The sequence below is a fragment of the Mya arenaria genome, chromosome 14, assembly GCF_026914265.1.
Source record: "Mya arenaria isolate MELC-2E11 chromosome 14, ASM2691426v1".
NCBI classification, from domain to species: domain Eukaryota; kingdom Metazoa; phylum Mollusca; class Bivalvia; order Myida; family Myidae; genus Mya; species Mya arenaria.
Window position 1 is genome coordinate 59,188,201 of NC_069135.1, and position 13,809 is coordinate 59,202,009.

Consider the following 13,809-nt stretch of genomic DNA (forward strand, 5'->3'; position numbering starts at 1 on the left):
ATAATCAGTTCGAAAAAAATAAATGAAAAACTAAAAAAATAAAATATTTTTTTTCTTTTTTTTAATTGCTTTTCAATAGGTAGTTTAAAACCTTAAATGCTTATACAGAAGATAACTTTAACACCATTCTCAAATGATGAAAATGACATTCTTATATAAAGCCTAATAAAAAAAAGCCTACCTACCCTTCCTATTTTTGAAAAGGATGTAACCCTAACCCCCAAATTTTTTTTAGGCCTAGACAGTTATTCCAGTTGAAAATGAGGGAAAATTTGGTATGCCAACAAAATGCCTTCCTCAACACATTAAAGGGACTGAATAGAATGATGCAACTGCAAGACATAAAGAAAATTGTCAAAAACTAACATAAAATTGATATCAATATGTCACAGTTCATACGACACATGCATCTTTTGAAGTTTTTGCAGTATATGGATCTGTACTAATCATGTGACTTTCACATGCTAAATATACACACTATAAACTGGGAAACCATTCTGTGCTATTTTTAAACAGGTAAACTCAGCTGAGACAGCAACAAAACATTATTTTAATCATGTCAAATGATGTTATATTTGTCTCATACTTGCTTGCATTGAGGAAATATTGTATCGGCCGATTTTGGAACCATCTGCATGGTGCCTAAGTCCCTTTAAACCCATTTAAATGATCAACATTTCATATTATTGCACGTGTTCTAATACCTTAAAATAGAATTTCCTAATTAACCCCATTCTTTTCTTAGACCACAAGATCTAAATATTAAAATTTTAATTACCAATAAATCTTACAGAAATTGTGTATTAAAATAAAACAAAAATATATTATGGTATAAAATAAATCTATGATGATATACATCTTGGGTGCGTATTATTAACGATCGTACGAAAAATCGTATCGTAAGTGTTTACGACAGGTTTACGATTTTAGCTACGAGCGTCTTATCAAGCCTGTCGCAATTATATCAGTATTTCGTAACCTTACGATAATCGTACGCATGCGCAGTTAAAGCGAGCTCTTCAAACGAAGGTATTTTATCTGATGTTTGGTGTCTGCTGTCAGTTTTCATTTGGACGTAAACAAGTTGTAAAAGTTCTGTTAGAGGATGTCTTTAAGCGGAAAAGAAAAGAAGCGAGGGCCAAACTGGACGATAGAAGAAAGAAATACGCTTATAGAGCTATGCCGGGCCAGTACAAACACACTCAAAATGAACTGGGGAGAAGTGGCTGACAGGTTTTTCCTTTTGTTTATTTGTTAACTTTCTTGTATCAGTAGTTGTGAATCTGTTTATCGACACCTGTACATATATTAAAATGTATATGGATATGTTAATGCTAGTATCTGTTCTGACTAGTCATAAACAAGTTTTATTTTCCTTAGTGGATTTGTATTAAATAAATTACTAAATTAAAATTGGGTTTTTTTTTTTTTTTAACTGAAGATTAAAAGTCGATACTGTATATGTTGATTGAATTGCTGTTTTTGTTGTTGAGAATGGGAGATATACCCTAGGCATAATTATCTAATATATTAGCACATTTATTTCATACTCACAAAATGTTCATGATTGATATATACATATTCAATTCATTAAATTTGTTTTGCAGGGTGAACAGTATCGGGGGAAACTCCAGAGTCGCCCCTGAGGTTAAAAAGAAGTGGACTGATATGAAGGTACTAGATAAAGTAATATAACAGGTGATATGCTAAAGAAAATTATGTTTTCAATATAATTCATCATGTGCAGCAGACAGCTTGTTACAACTCAGATGAAAAACATGAGGGTATTTTGGTTTCATTAGACTTGCAGTGTGTCTTATTTACTGGATATTGGACTGAAATTAAGCAATATCCTATAACTATAAGAATGGGTATTTTATCAACAACAAAACATTCTCTAAAAGTAACAATGAAGTAAAAGGAAACCATATATTAAAGCTGCACTCTCACAGAGTGAACGTTTCGACAACTTTTTTAATTTTTGTCTTGGAATGGGCTGATTTTGCAAAAATGCATGGAAACCAGTTATATAAGACTGCTGCTAAAATAATTGATCGCAGTTTTTTGTGAGATTGAAAATTGATGTTTTATGCATTTTTCTTTACGCGTTAGTAATAGTTTAAGACATAAATAAACCAGTCAATTGTAACAACGGACCCCCCCCCCCAGGCCAGGGGGATAGCGGGGACGTTTTTGGTCCAGCCAACCCGAGGTGAAATCCCCGCTGGAGACAAACTGCTGGTAAAATCACCGTCAAATGTCACCGCATCCCTGACTTAAGACAGGCCCATTCCCTGTTAATTTTGGCGCAAAGACAAAACTACTCAGGGCCACTTGGAATGTAAAATAACGGCCAATTTCCACGGATATCCCTGGTATACCCGTGGATCTGGGGGTACAATTGACTGGTGCATAACATTAAACATATATAGATCTGTGAGTGCAGCTTTAACAAGTCAACTAGTATAATATTGTATAGATGCTTTCCTTATATCTATATCATATCTAAGTTTCTTTTGCTTTATTTACTTGATTTAAATATTCTATCAAATTATTTGTTTGTTCTGCATAATATTTCCAGGTGTTATTTCATACTAATTTGATATGATGTTAAGTGTTTTGTTTACTTTGCCATAATATACACTATCATATATGTTATTGTTTGTTAAATTACAGAGCAATGTAAAGAGGAAGGCGCAGCAAGAACGGACAGAAAGCAGGCAGACAGGAAATGGGTTGAAGACTATAAATCTGGATTCTTGGGAGGAAATGGTAATTATAATAGTCACCCACAATAAACAAAACGTTATCTGTTAACATATGAATCAATCCTATGCAAAAGTGCTTGCTATTAAACTGAAGATCCATTTTAAATTTATTGGAAGTGTATTGCTATACTGAAATGAAGCTTATCCTATGTATTTTCAGCTCACCAGAGCACGAAGTGCTCAATGTGAGCTATTGTGATCGGTTTTTGTCCGGCATCAGTCTGTCAGTCAGTCCGTCCGTCAACAATTGCTTAAAAAACTTATCCTCTGAAACTACCTACCCAAATTCAATGAAACTTCACATGTTTGATCAGTTTGTTTTTCAATATTCTTTGAACAAATATCAAGCTATATTGATTAAGCCAATTGTGTGATATTGTTTTGCTGAATTAGAATATATAAAATATATTATATTTGAAACAGTTCTTTTCTTTTTAACAATTTGCTTTACAATGCAATTAAAAGTTTGTTGTTTGAATATAAGTGCATATGTTTCATAAAGATAATTGTTATTTTTTTGTAGTGGTATTTCTTACATTTAAAAACCTTTCAGGTATTGACAACCATTCCAAAGGTGTCAGTTGATGGCATTCCTGGAGGCGTGCAGTGCGGGGTTTCTTCAAACCAGGAATCGAATAAAGGTAGTGCCGTATATTTAAACCAAATTTAATGAAGGGACCCTAGTTAACATTCTGCGTTTAATGTCATTGCATTATATCAAATATATGTGTCGTATAACTACCACAAAATTATAAAACATGCCACAAGTTTGCTTCCAAAGTTTTCCATTTCTTCATACTTGTTTTAAAAAATGGCAAGTCATGTTATATCATACAAATTCAATTATACTATACATTTAAATTACCATTTGTTATTTCTATTTAAAGAAGAAGAAGAAGAAGAAGAAGAAGAAGAAGAAGAAGAAGAAGAAGAAGAAGAAGAAGAAGAAAAAGACATGATCCAGGGAGCAGCAGCTAATGTGAAAGACCGCTCATCATCAGTAAAGTTTTGTGAGTTTTTTTCATGATATTCCATTAAGGTTTATAGACATATAATATATTTGATGGAAATCTGTTTTTATCATTCTAATAAAATGATTTGAGCATTATAAATAAACAGATTGATCTTTACACAAGGTGATTTCCCCAGAATTAAATCAATGAAAATTTAAGAAAGTAACTATGTCAAATCAGTCTCCAGCATGAAACTATAACCTGCTTTTGTTGTCATTCTCTATGTTTAAAACTAATACAAAGATAATTTTGTAAATTGTGTCATAAATAAAATTTCTTAAAGCTGAGTGAGCACCGATGTTGTTAAAGTATTTAACTTCTTCTTGATTCTTTTAATGTCTTACCCATTTAATTAGACCATCTTTATTTAATGTTTTTTTTCTAATTTCAGCTTCTTGTAATGCAACAGGGGGTTCCACATCAAATCTTCAACTGCGAATGGTGATGGCCCAGGAGCAACAAAACAGTATTCTGTCATCAATAGATTCTACATTGAAGAAAATGTTAGAATACCAAAAAGAAAAAATCCGTTGACCTTCTACATTTTGAATATTAATTTAAGAAAACATTCATATAAAATTATGTATCGGTTTCTTAGACTCATTGAAAATGTGTTAAGTTATATTATTCAACTGGCCACAATTTCTCAACACTTTTTCAATCAATGAGGTTACATAACTCCATATTATCCTAAATACAAGTTATGGCCCCTGATTGACTTAGGTTTAAGTTTTAGGGCAGGTTAAATTTTAGGGCAAGTTGGGATTTTCACTTAAAACTCCAATACCATTCATTCAATTGACTTAATGCTTCGCACAGATGTTCAGAGCCATCACATAATGAGGTTAGATAACTCCATATTATCCTTTATACAAATTATGGCCTCTGATTGACTATGGAACTTAGGTTAAAGTTTTAGGGCAGGTTGGGATATTGTTTAATAACTTCTATACCCTTCATTCAATTGACTTAATACTTCACACAATTGTTCAGGACCATCAGCCAATGAGGTTACATAACTCCATATCCTTAATACAAGTTATGGCCCCTGATTGACTTGGGTTAAAGTTTTGGGCAAAATTATTTACGACCATATTACAACAAGAAACATAACTCATTTTTAAGCCTAAATACAAATTATGGCCCTTGAATTTAAAAAAAATAAATTTAACTTCCTTTTAAAGACATATTTGTATATTCTTAACCACATTTTCATAATGGGAAATCAAGTTATTTGAATGACTTGCGTCATTGTTTTGGCGGGCTGGTGGAAGGGCAGCATCAAAGTCACCTTATGTATCGAATAATTTCAGTTAGGTTTGACATAAAGAGACCAAACTTGGTATTTTTATACGTTATTGTATTCTAAGTCAAAGCGACGTAGACGAGCGCGCTGTCTTACGACGGCTTTAAGAGACTTTAGACTTTGAATGGGAATTATGTTTATGGTTATCACAATTAACTCTTTCATTTATCAAAGTTCAGTTACAGTATGTATTTTGGCCTATAAAAATAAGCTTTGTACACCTGTTATGCTTCATAAGATGTTTTGAGATATTGGGGCCAGCTGTTTAATAGTAAACTTTATGATATGTGAATTGCACTGTGATGTGATAGTGTTTGTGTAACTTACTGCCTTTCATCTAAGATTTGAACTTAGGTCCCTGAAGAGAAATTTGCCATGTATATAAAAGATTATTAATTTGTTCATTTTAGTTTAACATTGTAATAAATTCCAACAAGTGGGCACTAAAAACTATATTTTATGTTTTCATGAGGTTAAATATATTGCCATCTTACACTAAAACAAGCATTTTTTTCGTAAATGACGTCAATGAAATATTTATATAACCATTGGAAGTGATGTTCTGAAACATCAAATGTACAGTTGATTACAAGAAGAGGCATTTAAAGTTACTTTAGTTTTGTCTGTATGTACTCTTAATTCTTTGTATGTGTTGTATGATAAAAAGCCTGAACCTACACTCTTTTGTACAAAGTTTAGGCTTAGTGCCAAATTCGGATGTAATTGAAACTGAATGGGTGTTTCCTCAAAAGTGTAGAATTTAACTTATTCCTCGAAGTGAAAGTCAGTTTTTGGGCCCAGATGCATTTACTTGTTTATGTTTTGGTGCAATATTATATTTGCCTATGATGTTCTTAGGAAAGGTATTGCTATAAAACTAAAACTGTTATGAACTCCCTGTATAAAATGGGTGTATTATTCTGACATAACTGTTATATTGAATTGCAGTTGTAAAATAAATTATTCTGACTGAACGTTTTGCAATCAAATATAAACAAGAAAAACACTTTTTTTGGCAAGTTAGGCATTATTAAATGAAGGATATGTACAAAGCAGAAATGATATTGAACGGCATTGTATTGTATCAATAGAAATGTATTGATGAAAGAATAATCAGTTGAGCTTTTAAGGTTATTTAGTTGAGCTTTTAAGGTTAATTAGTTGAGCTTTTAAGGTTTTTGATTTGTGTAAGTTATTGAATGTTATTCATTGAGACATCAGGAAATGCACATTGTTGCAGTGTGCCATTCTGTTGCCATAATTATGTTGTATGATGTTCTGTGTGTAATGTTGTGCATAATTGATTTGTTATTATGGTTAAAATGACATGGGTGATATCATAAATATCTTAATGTCTTTAGTTCTTATCCCATTTACATGTTACAATTTTACAATGTACTGCACTTTTGCATAATGCTACTGTGATAGTCTAAGTTGTTGTCATAATTGTATATTTGTTGTGTTAAAGAGGTTTTATTTAGGGTTACCCCAGTAAAACATATAAAATTGGGGGGGGGGGCAATTATTTAAAAAGTGTATGGGTGCGTGTTTGTTTTGCTAATTTGAATCCCAAATTTGCTTCTGTAGGAGGGTGGTGTATTTAATAAGAGTGCCCCCATCCATGGGGTATATACTGTCAATAAATAGCCCTTAAATTGCTCGTAAAAAATATGTGATATTTATATGTTGTTATGTTTATGTCATAATTTTAAGCCAAATTTTTCCTGCACCTGATTAGAATAGGAACTTGGGTAAAAAAACTAGGTATTTATGTAAAACCTCAAAGCTGCACTCTCACAGATTGAATCATTTGACAATTAATTTTATTTTCTGTTTTGGAACAAGCAAATTTATGCGAAAATGCAAGGAAACCAATGCTATAAGACGGCTGATAAAGAAATCAGATCGCAGATTTTTGTAATTAAGTTTAAAAAAATATGTTTAAATTAATGCATTCTCCTTTAACTGTAAGTAACGCTTTTAGCCATAAAACAGGATTTATGAAACCAAGCTGATTGTTTGTCATCATTGTTACATTACTGGAATACAGATATAAGCAAACAAATTGTTAATTTAAATACCAAAACAAAAATAAAGAAGTTATCAAAACGGTAAATCTGTGAGAGTGCAGCTTTAAGAAAATGAAGAAATATTCTCCCAATTTCATACATTTAAACGCTTTAAGGTTATTTGAATGAACACATCTCTTATAAGTATGAAATTGATCCTATTTGTTAAATAATAAGCAAATTAGCTCAAATCTTAGGTTTGCAAAATTGCATGGTGGAATAAAAAATATGGCTTTAATACGTTGTTTTAAAACGCCGTCTTGTTGAATGTTTACAAATGTGTTAACATTGCGGATATGCCAGCATTAAAAAGGGACTTTGGAAAACGAATGATTTGTTTTGGCATTTCTTTGTTATTTGTTCCATTTTGACAATTCATATCAATTGCATAAATTAGATATATGACTTGAATAACAGTTAATTGTAATACTTGTACAAAATGATCACTCTGTTAATCAGGGCAACATGTTCAGTCCATTTGCAACCAATAACTTCCATGTAAAGGTCACAATACTGTATATTTGTTGTTTACTTTTACATCACTTAGTAAGTGCACACATTCATTTGTATTATACTTTGCATCATGTATTAACACAAAGCGATCACAAACTATTTAAATTAAAGGAAATGGAACAAACAAACTACGTTCAATTTCACACAAAAGTGTTCACAACTCGTCGTCGCAGTTCTTGCACCTGCAAGCCTGGTTGTCCCATCCAGGCCTCCATAGCATCTTGGCCTGGGTCCACTACTTGGGCATCGTCCAGTGTCAGACCCCAATCCAAACACATATTGTGCAACCTGGCACATGCCATAAAAATTGCACACGACTTTTCGGGACTGTAACTCAACACACCACCGGTTTTGTGGAGACATCTGTAAATTGTAAACAAAATGGTGATGTTACGGATCGTAACAAGAAACAGTGTCGTATAAAATGCATTAGTAGATGGGCGAGTAAACATAAAGAGTGTTCAATTCTAAAATACGGTTCAACTATAAAGTCTGTGTTCGATGAGGTGTATGGTGGAAGGATTGAGATAACCCACCGAAACCTTCCTTTCAGGATTCCAAAACTCTGCTCGATAACCATCCTTCCCTTGCTCTGCGCGTTGTTATATCTTGCTTCAGCAGGCGTTACGGGATTAGCAAGCGGAGTTAGCAGGCTGGTAGTGAGTGGATAACCGCTATCAGCCAGCAGCATCCCTGGCCTCTCACTCTCCATGTGTTCCTGTGTTAGATAATGGACAAGAAGTGGTTTTAAAAATCAGTATGTCTTGCATTTCTAAGCAGAAAATAACGTGTGTCACGTAAACTGTCAAAATATGTGCACCTAAAAGTTTGAGGTTGGTTAATATTTAAAGGATAAACAAGTACAGTAGTCGAAAGAAAAGTTCTTAGGTTTGATACATGGACCTATCATGATTCTAATTGTTTTTCCAAGGGTTTCCAAATAGATAAACAAATGCCAGCAGAACTCTTGTATATAATACATGGCTTACTTATTCAGTCATATAGCCATTACCTTCAACGACGAGGTGTTCATGACAGAAGAATCATGCTGCGACCCTGGCCACTTGGCGACAATGTCGATGAACCTAATATATAATAGGAAAAGGGCTAAAACGATCTCAAAATGCAATGATTAAATATTAAGGTCGACAATTACAGAATGCCGATAGATGATCTCAATACCTAGATATATAGGTAATAATCAAATAAAACGATTTACCTTCTGTCGTGGCTACATGTAGCCATCACATTTATAGCATGGAATCCTTTCCGGCATATGTAGGCTTCGCCACTGTCTTTCGGGGCAATGATAGGGACGAGTGTTCCGTCGACTGCACCTATATTAAAATACATCAAGTAAGTAACAGATTGGTGTGCACCTTTCATCAGAGAATTACCCTTTCCCGTCGGACCATTTTTCAATTTCAATTCAAATTATTGAAATAAGTTCCTGTATCATTTAAATATAAATGAGTACGAAATACTACTATTAAAAAATACGAACTTTCAACCCATCAGTTAGTATGCATGAAGTCATATAGTCATTACTTATACGTATTGCCTACCTACGATATTGGCAATTTTGCATCTTTTGTAGAAGCCAAGTTTTGCTTCTGCCAATTCTTGCTGTGTTCTTGGAAATCTGGCAAAAGAAAGTGTTTCATTACTAATGCGTTAAACTCAAAAATATGTTAATCTATACTGTGATTACAGAATAAAGAACTCTGTTAAATAACCTGTGATGTTTAAGGTCCATCCACACTGCATTGTGCATTTTACTAGTATGATGGCATATATATATATATATATATATATATATATATATATATATATATATATATATATATATATATATATATATATATATATATATTTATATATATAACGCGCTTCGTAATTTAAGGTATACGACAAGGGGCAAAAACAAAAATAGACGAAGAAAGGTGGGGGGGGGTATTGCACACAAATAACACAATGATTGAGTTATATCCTTTAAGTAACTTACCTTATATTGTCAATATTTCGATTTACAGCGTCTACAAACTCATGCAACACCCTTGACGCTGTTTGCTTCGATATGCCGTGCAGGTCGGCTACCTCTGATAAGAAATTTCCTTTAGACAGAACTCTAAGCCCAACCAGCACCTGTTACACAAATTAAGTAGTTTGTATTTTTACAGAAATATTAAATTTTAAAAAGAGCTTTTCGTAGCAATACATATTTACGTTCAACCCCTTTTTTCACTAACTTGTTTAGTACGTCTGCTTTTATATATGAAATGTATTTTTCCAATACCTTATTGAAAAAGACTATAGTGTATGATTACTGAAATAGGCTATCGATGATTCTCAATACATGACGTCATTGTTATTGACCTCATTTTATCTGGAAATTTATGGCTGTAAATATTTACATGTTTGAAGGATTTACGGTGCATTTCATTTCTTGTGGCGAGCCCTGCTGATGTTTGCTGGACTCGCCTTCTTACTATTACTATATTTCACAATTATCGGATAACATGGACAATGAAGGTATGTGTTTTTTGCAAAGGTTTATTTAAAATGCTGTGTCATTCTCATTTCGTTTTGAGGTCTTTATTGCTCATATACATACAGTACAGTACATGCTACCTGGTGTATCTTTATATTGCTCTACTTTGATACATCATTTATAAAACTTATATAAAAGCATTGAGTTAATTCAAGCACTCAATGAAATTTTGAATAAGTTATATAGATATAACTGACGGTCTTTTTTTTAAGAGTACCAGTACAGTTTTACCTTCGTCATAGACGATACCGATTGTGACCTGTTTGTAGGAGGTGAAAGGTCATTTCTTAGGTTATCTTCCAAATAAATAATGGCGATTCGTGAGAGTCTATATCGGTCCACAACCTCCACATCTGACAGATGATCTAAGGATGAAATGCGATCCTTAAAGGTGCGTTGTTTTCTTCTTCTTTGGCCGAAAACAAACAACGCCGCCATATTTACGAAATTTACGAGAGCGTTTCACCTGTCGTAACTTTAACGCACCAGTTAAGATAATCGTAAGTTTACGAATCTTAGTAAGACGCGGTTACGATCGTAAATTTGACGTACGACAAACTTACGATAATATTTGCGCGTACGATCGTTGATAATACGCCCCCCTTATTCCTAATGTTAACAATTTAAATTCCAAGAAATGCAAAATGGTATATGGACATTTTTTTGGTAACATTTCACTTAGGCCCCCAAAAATGGATGAGTGGTTAGGGTTTCATCTCAATATGTCAAAAAAGAGGCCCATGAGGGCCCATGCTATACTCAGTATGTCAAAACAAGAGGCCCATGAGGGCCTATGCTCTACTCAGTATGTAAAAAAAAACTGTGAATGAGGTAGGTAAGTTTCTTTTCTTTTATTATATATAATATTTATTTTTACAATGATTGTAAAACAAGCTTTTGCAGCTTAAATTAATCACTCTCGTTGGCACAATGTTGCCCAAGAATGTGGTCTAAATGTGTTGTGGGGAAAACCAAAGTACCCAGAGAAAACCCACTTGTCCGACTTGGTGACCACAAACCAAACTCACATGTGCCCAGGTCGGGAATTGAACCCGGGTCGCCTTGGTGAGAAGGAAGTGCACTAACCACTGCGGAAACCAGACAACCATAATAAGTCTTTATGTAAGAACCTTTTAGTCGTCATTCAGGAATGGTGCTGAAGTACATTCTACTCAAGTTAAATCTTCAAGCCCCGATTTCGCGAAACTTCTTAAGCTTAACAGGCTTAAGTAGCTTATTTCAATTAGCTAAAATACATACTTAAATTGAACTTTCATGAACAAAAAATGGTTAATTGTCATTATCATCAATTTAATTCCTATATCATCAATTTAATTCCTATCTAAAGTACAAAAAAAGTACTTAAAAAAGTAAATATTACGCAAATTATTGAAAAATAAAAATAGTAAGCTTTAAACTTAATCCTGTTATAAGGGACTTAAGAGAAATTAGGGCCAGTATAAAAGCTATAAATGTTTTAAACATCATATTAAAACACATTTTTTTTCATTTATTTTTTATAACCTGAGCACACACAAAAAAACACTATTTTTTCAAGTGGATTTACTGTGATTTTCTATCTTGTTATAATAAGATTGAAATACCGTGTTTTCTGCACATTTCTTTAAAAAAAAAACTCGGTATCCTTCATAAGAACCATTGTTTTCAACATTTCTTAACCCTTTTTGATATATTAAAACCATTGTATTAATTGCGGTAAATCTTATTTGGGAGTAAGTGCATCTTTAACCAGCAGTCAATAAAAACATTATAATGAGGGTTAGCGACTTAGTAGGGTCGGGTTAACCGGCTAACCAACACTAATTTGTTTATGCCTAAGTGTACCTCAGCAACTAACCATATGGTAAAAATCATATTATGACATGTGCTGTGAATTACAACTTGACAGTATGTAAAAACAAACAATTATTCGCATGTGGGTAAACATCATTACAAAATATATTACAAGGAACAGAGAAGCATTCCATATGGTCTTAAAAACTGTTTACTATTGATCTTCATAACAATTCTGTCTTTAGATGAAAAAAAAGTTTCAAACATAACACATAAATTTCTTCTTCTAAATAAAACAACATGGAAAAAATCCAGTAGATTTATGTCAGGAGCGAAAAGAAAAACTACTACAACACTCTTTAAAGATGCACTCTTATTCCCAATTGAGATTTACAAAAATTAATACAATTGTTTTGATATACCAAAAAGAATGAATAAATGTCAAAAACAATGGTTCTTATGAAGGATTTTAACTGTGTTTAATTTGATATAAAAATGCAGAAAACACGGTATTTCTCCTATTGTCTTAATTTTGAGACAAAAGAAGATTGCAGTTGATCTTTTAGCACTCACCAATCATTTAATATTTGTTCGTTTTCAGCTTTTTAATACATTGGTTATAATCTTGTTATCAGTAATTAACAATTATTCCATAAATGCATTAATTAGTAAGTAATTAAGGGTTTATCAGCCAAATAATTGATGTTTGATATACATGTTTATAACGTATTGATTTTGAATAAGAGTATAACTTTAAATGCTGAAGGCAACAGAACGATGATGCAGCACAATCAACTAACAACGATTTTAATGATGAAGCCACAAATAATAAAGTTGTGGCTTTCCAACCGGCTCACAATAAAACCCACAACCCGAAAGTGTTTTTTTACCTCTTCTGTGGATATTTTTTTTTTCCTTCTGATTTTTTTTTATTACAGAAATGAAGGGATGGGAAGTTTATAAAAACAAACCTATACCTACCTTACCACACCTAAAACATGTGCATACGGAAACGCCAAAACAAAATATTTATGATTGTGGCCTTAAACACGCAGAAAATAATACAACTCGTTACTTCACTGCAAAAACACAATATTGGCTTCTAAATCTATCTACAGTTATTGTGTTATTGCACTAGGATGGCAAATAATTGCAGAACAATAAACATAAACCAATTTAACGATTATGTATTTATGCTTTCGTAAAACAAATAACATGGCAGTTAATGCTTAAAACAGGTAATGTTTATCGTTATGCAGGAAAACAAATTTAGATTAATTTTGTTTACTTTTCTTCCAGAAAATGTTATTGAAAATACATATGATGGAATCGTCTTACGTTTTAAAGAATTTAACAAAAAGAGTACTGAAATGGGTGTGACTGCTCCTCTGTTTATACTTAGTAAGTTATGTGGCTTACCTCAGAAGCATTTTAGGCACTTAGGCCAAAAAAAATAATGGTTTGGTTAGGGTTACATCCTATTAAAAAAAGGTAGGGTAGGTAGGCATTTTATTTTTTTATTATTTTTTTGATTAGGCTATATATAAGAACGTGATTGTCATCATTTGAGAATAGTGTTAAAGTTATCTTCTGTATTAATAATATCTGTCATGTGTTTCCGTTCCGGATAGAAAAATCCGACCCAAGGGCACCTGCGTTGCCAGGTAACGAGGCTTGCCGAGTTACCGGCAACGCAGCGTGCCCGAGGGTCGAATTTTTCTATCCGGAACAGACACACGTGATAGATATTTTTTCTAGCATACCTTTAAATCACATTGTTATGTGAAGAAAATAC

General features: G+C 32.8%; 3 protein-coding genes across 9 annotated transcripts in view; 1 reads left to right on the top strand and 2 right to left on the bottom strand.

Moving 5' to 3' along the window:
* Positions 1–13,809, bottom strand: part of LOC128217660 (forkhead box protein P1-like) — a 99,273-nt gene that overhangs the window by 34,241 nt on the left and 51,223 nt on the right. The window lies entirely within an intron of this gene.
* Positions 999–9,751, top strand: LOC128217663 (high mobility group protein B1-like). Of its 3 annotated transcripts, XM_052924964.1 has the most exons (7): positions 999–1,233; positions 1,608–1,674; positions 2,677–2,772; positions 3,322–3,409; positions 3,656–3,778; positions 4,173–4,284; positions 9,703–9,751. In XM_052924964.1, exons 1-7 carry the CDS (start codon positions 1,106–1,108, stop codon positions 9,728–9,730), a joined length of 642 nt encoding a protein of 213 aa, XP_052780924.1. In that variant the 5' UTR covers positions 999–1,105; the 3' UTR covers positions 9,731–9,751. The 3 variants fall into 3 exon arrangements, with proteins under 3 accessions (XP_052780924.1, XP_052780925.1, XP_052780923.1); XM_052924965.1 differs by lacking the exon at positions 9,703–9,751 and having other exon boundaries at positions 3,659–3,778; positions 4,173–7,288; XM_052924963.1 differs by lacking the exon at positions 9,703–9,751 and having other exon boundaries at positions 1,000–1,233; positions 4,173–7,288.
* Positions 7,315–11,366, bottom strand: LOC128217662 (putative nuclease HARBI1). Its single transcript, XM_052924961.1, has 7 exons — positions 10,452–11,366; positions 9,675–9,814; positions 9,235–9,311; positions 8,889–9,006; positions 8,682–8,754; positions 8,206–8,387; positions 7,315–8,032 (listed from the first exon to the last, which is right to left on the bottom strand). Exons 1-7 carry the CDS (start codon positions 10,656–10,658, stop codon positions 7,810–7,812), a joined length of 1,020 nt encoding a protein of 339 aa, XP_052780921.1. The 5' UTR covers positions 10,659–11,366; the 3' UTR covers positions 7,315–7,809.